The sequence below is a fragment of the Bufo bufo genome, chromosome 2 (assembly GCF_905171765.1).
Source record: "Bufo bufo chromosome 2, aBufBuf1.1, whole genome shotgun sequence".
Classification (NCBI taxonomy): Eukaryota; Metazoa; Chordata; class Amphibia; order Anura; family Bufonidae; genus Bufo; species Bufo bufo.
The window spans coordinates 734,960,577-734,973,070 of record NC_053390.1 but is presented as its reverse complement, the minus strand read 5'-3'; the positions used below and the strand labels follow the sequence as shown (position 1 = coordinate 734,973,070).

The 12,494-nt window shown below is 43.1% G+C and overlaps 1 protein-coding gene across 1 annotated transcript in view; it reads right to left on the bottom strand.

The window, feature by feature from the left end:
* Positions 1 to 12,494, bottom strand: part of GUF1 (GTP binding elongation factor GUF1) — a 77,395-nt gene that overhangs the window by 22,898 nt on the left and 42,003 nt on the right. Inside the window, exons 8-11 of the mRNA XM_040418917.1 lie at positions 8,352 to 8,416; positions 6,525 to 6,728; positions 2,753 to 2,892; positions 311 to 434 (exon numbers count right to left, since the gene is read on the bottom strand). Of these exons, the coding sequence (XP_040274851.1) occupies positions 311 to 434; positions 2,753 to 2,892; positions 6,525 to 6,728; positions 8,352 to 8,416 (533 nt within the window). The remainder of the gene's footprint in view (positions 1 to 310; positions 435 to 2,752; positions 2,893 to 6,524; positions 6,729 to 8,351; positions 8,417 to 12,494) is intronic.

Below are 12,494 nucleotides of genomic sequence, written 5' to 3'. Positions count from 1 at the left end.
GCACTGTAAGTCGTATATGACTGTGGCCTGATAATACTGTCCAAGTTGAGTGTAAAGTCCATTAACTTCCAAGTCTGCTACAAGTACACATATTAATCAGTACAAAAATAGAGGGCATCAATAGAAATGTGCATCCTATGCGCGATAAAAATCACCCAATGTGTGACAACTCCTGTGCATTATGACACCCTGCATTGCGCCATTTCTCCCTGCACTGAAAACTTAACAAAGAGCGTGAAGTGTTGGAATTATAACTAGAAAATAAATATTAAAAAAAAACGGATGTAGAGAATGGCTATATTAGACGCACCTCCAGCCAGCACCCAGGGCTGCACTACTGTCCCGACTGACAGACACGCTGGAATCATTCAAGGTCAGCTTTTCCAGCGCACTCTTCAAATTGCTGTACTCCGATTGGTCAACTGGAAACATTCCTATAAAGAAATAAAAGAAAAAAAAATGTAGAAAGGGTTAACTTAATTTGGGCTTTTCTTATGTAAAGAAGTAACGCAGAGCATCACTCAGCCACGAGGAAAACAAACTTCAAAGAGAAACTGAGAAGAGACATTTCATGTATTATTCATCCTCATGACGTGGAGTTATCAGTCCCCTTACTTCAGCACTCCCTAAATTCCCGATAATGTGGCAAAAACCTTGTCAACGTGTCATGGGCTGTGAGTACACTAGATTTGTCTATAATCCTTACATCTCTCCTATCTGCTCCTGTAGCATAAAGTAGGGCTATGACGCGATACATGTGGCTGCGGAATAATCCCGTTTCCTCTCCTTTCTGTACTGATCTGATCAAAGTTCCTGAACTTGCAGCTGCTTGAGTATATTTCTAGAAGCCCTGAACTGCCTCCATTTCTACATATAAAAATGTAACTAAAACATCACATCCTGCAATACCCTAGTCAGATTGCCTTCCATCTGTCCCGTCAGGGTGCGTTCACACAACCGTATTCTCGATCCGCATTTTTGGCGGATCACACATGGACCCATTCATTTATATGGGGCCACAAAAAAATGCAGACAGATGTCATCTGCGGTGCAGGGATAGACACTTTTCTTTAGCACTATACCAACTACTGGTTGGCTTACTTTGTGACTTTGACAGCAGAATTGTGGTGCGATTTTGGAGCAAAATGGCAAATCTTAGGGAACACTGCCTTCCAGCTAAGCCAGTGGTGGGGAACCTCAGGCCCGTGGGCGACATACGGCCCAAGGGATTATTTAAAGTGCCACAGCACATAGTGCAAATGCTAATGACCGCTTCCATTACAGAAGTGGTTATTAACATGCGGGAGGCACGGGAAGGTGAGAACAGCACTGCACTGGCTGTACTCACCTTCTCTGGTATTCTTCTGGACCCACTCTGTGCACCATGATCTGACGCTGTGCAGGGCGGCAGGAAGAAGACCAGGGACGGTGAGTGAATCTGCCGAGTGGCAGCGCCGTCCGGAGCTGGAGAGGCAAGTTTATTTATTTATTTTAAAACATCTGATCTAAGGTCTGATTGGAGGCTGGGGGGGATCTGATAGGGGTTGATCTGAGGCTAATGGAGGGTCTGATCTAAGGCTGGAGAGGGTCTGATCTGAGGCTGGAGGGTCTAATGGGGGCTGATCTGAGGCTAGGGAGGGTCTGATGGGGGCTGATCTGAGGCTAGGGAGGATCTGATGGGGGCTGATCTGAGGTCTGATAGGAGGCTGATAGAGGGGGGGGGGGAGGCAGATCTGAGGCTAAGAAATGGACAAAGGCAGGTACGGTTGCGAAGGAAGAGGCAGGGACAGTGGCAGGGAGAGAGCTGGGTGAACCCCTTTTTGGACCCCCTGGGATGAACTAAATACATAACATTCTGAACTTAAAACAGACTATGTTTGGTCAAAATGGCACCTGTACTATAATTATATATATTTTTTACATTGAGAATTTTGTATGGCCTGCGAACTATGTTATAAATATCCAAATGGCCCTCACCCCAAAAAGGTTCCCCACCCCTGAGCTAAGCCATGCGCATTTTCCATTAAAGGCACACACTACTTATTGTGCCAGGTGTAGTGGACTTGTCCAAAACTAAATGAACCAAGCTGTGCAAAAAATGTGCCAAATTGTGGCACATATTACAACAAGGTCTAGGGGTATTCACATTAGTACTGTATTTTTCGCCCTATAAGATGCACCTAGGTTTTAGAGGAGGAAAATAAGAAAAAATATTTTTTCACCAGACCTCAGATCAGACCCCCATGTTAATAAGACACCTATTCAGACACTGAGGTCAGACCCCCAATGTTTAGACCCCCATTCAGACCTCAGATCGCCACCGCTCCAGCTCTTCCTGCCGCGCACTGTGCCGCTTCCCTACACACATAGCGTGAGGTCACTGCGCGTCGACCTCCTCAAGCTGTGCACAGTCACAGCACAGCACGCAGCCGAGGACGCGGTGGAAGATTGAGTACAGAGCCCTGGGAGTGCTGCATTGGTCCTTCTGTACTAATGAACGCTTTCATAATAGAAGCACTCATTAGTATTCACCCCATAAGACGCACAGACACCCCCCCCCCCTTGGGAGAAAAAAGTGGTCTTATACAGCAAAACATACGTTAAGTGTGGGCCACTGTTTCAGGAGTGTATACAATGGGTTTACCGGCATTGTTAGCGCTGGACGTCCACACAGTCTAAGTGCTTATAAATAATAAAAAAAGCATAAAGAACAGAACAAAATAGCTGAAACCTTCAAATAAATTCAACTTACCTGCAAATACCATGGGCTTAGCGGGCTTGAAGCCAGGCAGGGGCTCTACAGGCTGCTTCAGTAAATAAAGAGTGTCTCCTATTTGTGCTTCCTGGACTTCTTTCATTCCGGCAATTAGGTAACCTACTTGTCCTGCAAATCTGTGAAAACAGAAAATGTAATATTTAAATCTCAATTAGTGCAGATACTTAAAGTAAGAAGATTAATGTTTTACCATTTAGTATGTACGGGTGACTTGCATTATTCCTTCCCATGTGCATAACCTTACATTTGTCAGTGTTAAACCTCATCTGCCACTTATCTGCCCAAGCCTCCAATCTATCCAGATCCCTCTGTAGCAGTATATTGTCCTCTTCCGTGTCAATTACCTTACACAGTTTAGTGTCATCTGCAAATATTGATATTTTACTGTGCAAGCCTTCTACAAGATCATTAATATATTGAAGAGAATAGGACCCAATATTGACCCCTGAGGAACCCCACTAGTGACAGTGACCCAATCTGTGTACTGTTAATAACCATTTTCCTGTCAGTGAATGGGAACCTATGCAGCTTACTTCCAGAGGCTATGCATGGCTCATGACAGAACACAGCTCTGATAACTGTGTCCATCACACGACCAGGGCAGATTGTATTCTGTAAAAGTAAACAATGGAATGACAGCAAGCAGATATTTTGAAAATGCTTAAAGGTGTTGGCCACTTTCTGGTTATTGTTGACCAATGTGTATATAAGATAATTATAATGACACTTACTAATATAGCCTTTGTGGAAATTCTGCATCATTTTCTATATTTCATAGCTGTCCACACAGAGGTCTTGTCCATAAAATGGCTGCTGATGGAGGGACATGTGACCAGGCAGATCACCTCCATGTGATGTCTCCTCTGATCAGATACACTGCACCTGCCATCTGTATTTGTTCTGTTTGTCGTTTAGTGCAGGTGCAGTGTATCTGAATGGAGGAGACATCACATGGAGGTGATCTGCCTGGTCACATGTCCCTCCATCAGCAGCCATTTTATGGACAAGACCTCTGTGTGGACAGCTATGAAATATAGAAAATGATGCAGAATTTCCACAAAGGCTATATTAGTAAGGGCTCATTCACACGACCATGCCGTTCTTTGCAGTCCGCAAATTGCGGATCCGCAAAAAACGGATGCCGCCCGTGTGCCTTCCGCAATTTGCGGAACAGAACAGGAGGCCCATTATAGAAATGCCTATTCTTGTCCGCAAAACGGACAAGAATAGGACATGGCTCAATTTTTGCAGGGCCACAGAACTAAGCAACGGATGCGGACAGCACACCGAGTGCTGTCCGCATCTTTTGTGGCCCCATTGAAGTGAATGGGTCCGCACACGCGCCGCAAAAAATGCGGCTCGGATTGCGGACCAAAACCACGGCCGTGTTAATGAGTCCTAAGTGTTATATAATTATCTTATATACACATTGGTCAACAATAACCAGAAAGTGGCCAACTCCTTTAAATGGAACCTATCACCACGAAAGTGCAATGTAATCTGCAGGCAGCATGCTATAGAGCAAGAGGAGCCGAGTAGGTTGATATATAGTTTTGTGGGAAAAGATTCAGTAAAACTTGCAATTTATTCATTTAAATTCCTGCTCATTCTGGGCTTTGACTTCCAGGAGTCGGTCCTATCAGTGACTGACAGCCTGCCCTCGATGTCTGTGTATACAGAGATAGCTGTCAATCACTGATAGGACCTCCTCCTGGACTTCAAGGCCCAGGATGAGCATAAATTAGATGAGGAGTTGCAGAGGTGGCGCTCAGTGGGTGCTATATGTAAGGAGCAGCGGTATCGCGGCAGAACCACACAAATCCGCCGCAGAGGGAAGACAAGGTGATATATTAAGATACTGCGCTGAAGGACAATTTTATGCTGATGAATATTGCTATACAGGTATTGCAACTGAACACAGACTGGCATGCGAAGATGTATCACTATATAGGTGTTGAGCCGGTTCAGAAACCGCTTACCTGTAGTGAGAGCTTCAGTTTGCGTGCTTCTGTCTGTGTCCCTGTAGTTTTGGTAAGGCGATTTTTTCTTCTTTTTTCTTCCTTTCTTTCTTTTTTACTTTGGTTGTCAGTTCGTTTTTTCTTTCTTCTTTATGCTTTGAATCAGATGAGATAATCCAGCTGCAGGATAGGTCGGCGTGCTGCCTCGTGCCCCCCTCGTGGGGCACAAGGCAGCACGCCGACCTATCCTGCAGCTGGATTATCTCATCTGATTCAAAGCATAAAGAAGAAAGAAAAAATTAACTGACAACCAAAGTAAAAAAGAAAGAAAGGAAGAAAAAAGAAAAAAGAAGAAAAAAATCGCCTTACCAAAACTACAGGGACACAGACAGAAGCACGCAAACTGAAGCTCTCACTACAGGTAAGCGGTTTCTGAACCGGCTCAACACCTGTATAGTGATACATCTTCGCATGCCAGTCTGTGTTCAGTTGCAATACCTGTATAGCAATATTCATCAGCATAAAATTGTCCTTCAGCGCAGTATCTTAATATATCACCATGAGCATAAATTAAAAATTTTACTGAATCTTTTCCCACAAAACTAAACAGCAGAACTTTTCATTACACAATGATATTTGCTGAAAACAGAATACTCCCTTAACACTGCGCTCAGGGCTCTGGCAGTAATGCAGGAAATCATATGTGCAAATGTGTTCAGAGAATTAGTATTCATAGCAAAGAATGATTAGAATTTCTACTAATATTTAGACATTAGCAGAAACATCTGTGGCATTGACAGGAGCATCACTTTGGGATTCAAGAGGTTGGAGCACCATCTTGTGGCACTAAATTAAAATTACTCAAGTCTGTACTGTACTTCTGTAAATCTTCTACACAAGGCCTCACATAACGTGCACCTGCCATCAGACCACATTTGTTGAAAGGGGCATTCCCATCTAGTAAAGCGATAGGAGCATACCCTTTAATGCTGTTCTGAAAGGGCTAAACCCCCCCCCCCCCCCCCACACGCTCTAGTCATCCCGGTTCATGGTCGGAATCGTGATGTGCCCACTGACATGCCGTGTAGTTGGCAAGTCACAATTCGGCAGGTATGGAGACGTGCAGCAGGAATATAAACCCGGACCTGTCACAATTGAGTCCAATATGCTGTTCTCTTGTTTTGATGTGCTCACTTAATAGGGCTTTCCAAGAGTCAGATAAGGACCCCCAATATATAACGTACAGCACTGTGTTTGGTAAGCTGTGAGGAGGGCACAGTGCTCACAAGATCGCCGCAGCCTCCTCCAAATGTTGATTGTCAGAGGTTCCGGGTGTCGGACCCCCACTGTTCTGATCATGATGACCTATACTAAATAAATATCAGAATCTCGGATATTGGGGTTGCCGGTTTCCGATACGGATTACCTATCCGGAAAATAGGTCATCAATATCAGATTGTCAGGGGTCCGACTCACAGCACCCTGCTGATCAGCTGTTTGAAGAGACTGTAGCACTCAGCATTGCTGCAGCAAGCAGATGCAATTACAGCTCCGCCGTCCCATTCAGTTGTGGTGACACTCCGCCCGGGAGGTGGAGCTGTAATTCCACTGCAGTGACTACGACGAGCAGGTAAACAGTGAAGAGAAGGCATCGCTCACAGCTGATCGGCGGAGGTGACGGGAGTCAGACCTCCGCTGATCTGATATTGATGACCTATCCTGAGGACCGGTCATCAATATCAGAAACCACACAACCAATTAGCCATATAAAGACAACCATTAAAACTTACAATTTTTCGGCTGGCACCTCCTCAGGGGTCAGTATGCCAACCTCATGGACTTCATAGCACTTTCCAGAGTGTGCGGACACTATTTTATTGCCTTTGCACACGTCCCCTCCACACAGGGCAATGCTGGCTATTACACCTCTGTAGTGATCAAACGTGGAGTCAAACAGCAGGGCTTTAAGGGGACTGCCCTTTTCCACTCTGGGCCTAAAACACCAAAATAAGACATCTTGTTAAAGGGGATCAATCCCCAGATGTAAAATACCTATCAAAGTATAACAAGTGGTCACAGTAACATCCACAAGGCCCTGCTAGGAAGAGATGGGCTAAACCTGAAGGTTAACGAGTCAAGTAAAGAACGGCAAGAAAACGTTAATTGACTTTTTTCAATGGCTTTTGTCGCACGATAACAGAGATAACACTGACATGAGTTATCAGAGTCAATTTTAGCTCGGCTACATCTGTAGTGATACAGGCCTAAAGGGAATGTGTCACCTGCCAATTAAAACCAGACAGACACACATCCTTTTTTCTCATTTATTATTTTTGTGAGATTATGGTGGTGGCTATTTAAAGATATATGGGGCCATTTATCAAACTGGTGTACAGTAGAACCTTTTTAGTTGCCCATAGAAACCAATCAGATTCCACCTTTCATTTTTGACAGCTCCTTTGCAAAATGGAAGGTGGAGTCTGATTGGTTGCTATGGGCAACTAAGCCAGTTTGATAAATGACGCCAATACCTTACAGCAGCCACATGATCCATAGACAACAGACCTCACTGACTTCTATGGCTCCGCAACCTGTGCAGGGAGGGAGAAGATAACCGTGTGACCATTACCAATTGTAAGCGGTGGATCCTGTGTCATCTACACAGAGCTGTTACCTGCCACTGTGATCCTGCCTGTGATGATAAAGAGAAAAGTCTACTGAAAAGTGATATCTAGGAAGTCTAGATTTAATGGCCAGTGCAAAAACTAAGATTTTATTTAATTTTTTTAATATAGACAGTGACATGGAAAATGAAAAAATGATAGCAGCAAAAATTCTAAAAAAATGTTTAACATAAAAACTTGAATTAGGTTACTTTCACAGTAGCGTTAATATTTTCCGGTATTGAAATCCGTCATAGGGTCTCAACACCGGAAAAAAACGCTTCCGTTTTGTCCCCATTCATGGTCAATGGGGACAAAACGTAACTGAACAGAACGGTGTGCACCAAAATGCATTCCGTTCTCCTACCAGAGAGCAAACCTTCCGTCCTGGGATGCGAAGCAAGACGGATCAGTCATGACCCACAATGCAAGTCATAGACCTTCATGACGGATCCGTATTGGCTATGTTAAAGATCATACAACCGGATCCGTTCATAACGGATGCAGACGGTTGTATTATCAGTAACAGAAGCGTTTTTGCTGAACCCTGCCGGATCCAGTAAGAATGCTAGTGTGAAAGTAGCCTTAAACAATAGTTCACATTCTGATGACACATTGCCTTTTATTACGGGCAGTACGGTGGCTCAGTGGTTATCTCTGGTGCCTTGCAGCACTGGGTTCGAATCCAACCAAGGACAACATCTGCATGGAGTCTGTATGTTCTCCCCGTGTTTTGCGTGGGTTTCCTCCGGGTTCTCCGGTTTCCTCCCACACACTAAAGACATACTGATAGGGAATTTAGATTGTGAGCTCCAATGGGGACTCAGAGTAATGACGTGTCTGTAAAGCGCTGCAGAATATGTTGGAGCTATATAAGTACTCACTGTCATTTCTATGAAATAAATGTAACTAATAAAAAGCAGATCTCATGCAGCCTCAGAAATCCATACTCACGGCGGAAGCCTTCTGACAACTTCTTGAAGAACCTTTTCCACATTTGTTCCAAGCTTTGCGGAGATCTAATATAAAAAAATAAAAAAAAATAAAAAAGACCAGTTCGTAATAAAGCTTAGAACTAGTTACCAACAAATCAGAGAAGACGAGACAAGTCAATATAAGGTTTATGTGTAAATCTTTTGGGGTATGACAGCTACTGGAAGCAATCAAGCCCACCTTCTGAATTCACGTGGATTCTGATTGCATGTTGTCTGTCATTGATAAATGTACAATACATCTGGTATAAACTGCGGTTCATGAAAAAGTTATACCTAGCAATGGCATGCATGAACCCAAATAATGGCAAAAACCTGCAATGTGCCTGTGAAATGGGAACACACTGCTATATACGTCCACAGGAGAGGTAAATTGCAAAAGAAAAAAAGAAAAAAAGTCAGTTGTGGATTTGCAGCAGAATCCATGGCAAAATCTGCGTGTTTTACATGTATTCTCTGCATAAATGGACATGCTGCAGATTCAAATCTCACGCCCTTTGCTGCTACTTTCGTCACCAGGATGAAAAATCTACCCAATGTGAATTCAATAGTGCATTGGTGGCCAGTGACAATCTAATCTTCCTATTTTAGGCACACACTAAGGCCTCATGCACACGGCTGTTGCGGTCCCCAATGCACAGGCAACATCCGTGCTGTGGCCGGGACGGATCGAGGCCCATTCAACTTGAATGGGTCCATGATCCGTCCGCACCGTAAAAAAAATAGAACATGTTCTATTTTTTTGCGGTGCGGAGGCACGGACAGAACCACCACGGAAGCGCTCCGTAGTGCTTCCGTGCCTCCGTTCTGCACCTCAGCTCCGGATTGCGGACCCATTCAAGTGGCCTAGGAGGGCAACCAGTCAGAGCCTTATTAGGCCACTTGCACATGGGTGCAGGCTATCTTGCAGAAATTCCCCACATGCGTTTTTGGTGTAGATTTGAGGCAGATCTCACCCTTGCGTTGAAAACTGAAATCCACACAAAAGAACCGCACAAGAATTGTGACAAGCTGCAAATCTCAAAATCTGCACGGCAGGTAATTTTCTGCATGTAATGAAAAAGCAAAGCGTGCATGAGATCGGTCTAATCTCACTTTGCTGGTACTGTACTACACGGAGAAAAAACGCTTGTAATCCGCAACATGTGCAGGTGCCCTTAGAGTGTGGGAGGAAAGCTGAAAGAGAACGTCAAGAATCTAGGACCAGATTTATGTGCGGTGTCTGTTATGGCAGCGCAGCTAAAGTGGCTTAGCCGCAATACTACCATACAAACTGTGTAATGGTTTTTTTTTCTAATCCCATACAACACCTTTAAAAAAAACTGTCAGACTGGCCAATGAAAATCTGACCACCAAACAGTTTACGTCTGCAGGACACCATTCATCGCTGCATTAGAAGGCTACTTTCACAAAGGCTTTTAGTGGCATTTTTTCTGTATTTTTGCAAATTTCGCAACTTTTTACAGCTGTGTTTTTTGGGGCAAAAACACCAGTTACAGATGTTAGCTGAAGGTCTATGAGCAATATGAGAGCAGGACACAGAGTTTTTTGCTACTGGCCTTTTTATTAGGTGAATTTTTTTTTCTCACATTTTAAAAAGGGGTTGTCCTACGAAAAATATTCTGCAATTTTCAAAACAGCCCTGGATCTGAATAATTTTGTAATTCCATGTAATTAAAACTTTAGCATTGCCACAGAGTTATTCAATAAAAATATCTGTATAGCGCCACCTGCTGTTTGTTCTGCTCACCGAGAAGGCTGCACATGCTCAGTGTTATCCTCCTGAGCTGTGATAGGGAGAGCAGCAGGAAAGACTCTCCCTTTGAGCTGTCGGATTGATGCAATGAATGTGAGGTACAGGGCTGGTTCTAGTTTGTTAGAAACATATTTTCATGTAGTATATGATGCCTGATTTTCATTTTTTACATTAGTCATGGGACAACCCCTTTAACCACTTCAGCCCCCAGTGCTTAAACACCCTGAAAGACCAGGCCACTTTTTACACTTCTGACCTACACTACTTTCACCGTTTATTGCTCGGTCATGCAACTTACCACCCAAATGAATTTTACCTCCTTTTCTTCTCACTAATAGAGCTTTCATTTGGTGGTATTTCATTGCTGCTGACATTTTTACTTTTTTTGTTATTAATCGAAATTTAACGATTTTTTTGCAAAAAAATGACATTTTTCACTTTCAGTTGTAAAATTTTGCAAAAAAAACAAGATCTATATAGAAATTTTGCTCTAAATTTATAGTTCTACATGTCTTTGATAAAAAAAAAATGTTTGGGTAAAAAAAAAATGGTTTGGGTAAAAGTTATAGCGTTTACAAACTATGGTACAAAAATGTGAATTTCCGCTTTTTGAAGCAGCTCTGACTTTCTGAGCACCTGTCATGTTTCCTGAGGTTCTACAATGGCCAGACAGTACAAACACCCCACAAATGACCCCATTTCGGAAAGTACACACCCTAAGGTATTCGCTGATGGGCATAGTGAGTTCATAGAACTTTTTATTTTTTGTCACAAGTTAGCGGAAAATGATGATTTTTTTTTTTTTTCTTACAAAGTCTCATATTCCACTAACTTGTGACAAAAAATAAAAACTTCTATGAACTCACTATGCCCATCAGCGAATACCTTGGGGTCTCTTCTTTCCAAAATGGGGTCACTTGTGGGGTAGTTATACTGCCCTGGCATTCTAGGGGCCCAAATGTGTGGTAAGGAGTTTGAAATCAAATTCAGTAAAAAATGACCTGTGAAATCCGAAAGGTGCTCTTTGGAATATGGGCCCCTTTGCCCACCTAGGCTGCAAAAAAGTGTCACACATCTGGTATCTCCGTACTCAGGAGAAGGTGGGGAATGTGTTTTGGGGTGTCATTTTATATATACCCATGCTGGGTGAGAGAAATATCTTGGCAAAAGACAACTTTTCCCATTTTTTTATACAAAGTTGGCATTTGACCAAGATATTTCTCTCACCCAGCATGGGTATATGTAAAAAGACACCCCAAAACACATTCCTCAACTTCTCCTGAGTACGGAGATACCAGATGTGTGACACTTTTTTGCAGCCTAGGTGGGCAAAGGGGCCCATATTCCAAAGAGCACCTTTCGGATTTCACAGGTCATTTTTTACTGAATTTGATTTCAAACTCCTTACCACACATTTGGGCCCCTAGAATGCCAGGGCAGTATAACTACCCCACAAGTGACCCCATTTTGGAAAGAAGACACCCCAAGGTATTCCGTGAGGGGCATGGCGAGTTCCTAGAATTTTTTATTTTTTGTCACAAGTTAGTGGAAAATGATGATTTTTTTTTTTTTTTTTTTTTTCATACAAAGTCTCATATTCCACTAACTTGTGACAAAAAATAAAAACTTCCATGAACTCACTATGCCCATCAGCGAATACCTTGGGGTCTCTTCTTTCCAAAATGGGGTCACTTGTGGGGTAGTTATACTGCCCTGGCATTCTAGGGGCCCAAATGTGTGGTAAGGAGTTTGAAATCAAATTCAGTAAAAAATGACCTATGAAATCCAAAAGGTGCTCTTTGGAATGTGGGCCCCTTTGCCCACCTAGGCTGCAAAAAAGTGTCACACATCTGGTATCCCCGTACTCAGGAGAAGTTGAGGAATGTGTTTTGGGGTGTCTTTTTACATATACCCATGCTGGGTGAGATAAATATCTTGGTCAAATGCCAACTTTGTATAAAAAAATGGGAAAAAAGTTGTCTTTTGCCAAGATATTTCTCTCACCCAGCATGGGTATATGTAAAATGACACCCCAAAACACATTCCCCACCTTCTCCTGAGTACGGAGATACCAGATGTGTGACACTTCTTTGCAGCCTAGGTGGGCAAAGGGGCCCATATTCCAAAGAGCACCTTTCGGATTTCACAGGTCATTTTTTACAGAATTTGATTTCAAACTCCTTACCACACATTTGGGCCCCTAGAATGCCAGGGCAGTATAACTACCCCACAAGTGACCCCATTTTGGAAAGAAGAGACCCCAAGGTATTCGCTGATGGGCATAGTGAGTTCATGGAAATTTTTATTTTTTGTCACAAGTTAGTGGAATATGAGACTTTGTATGAAAAA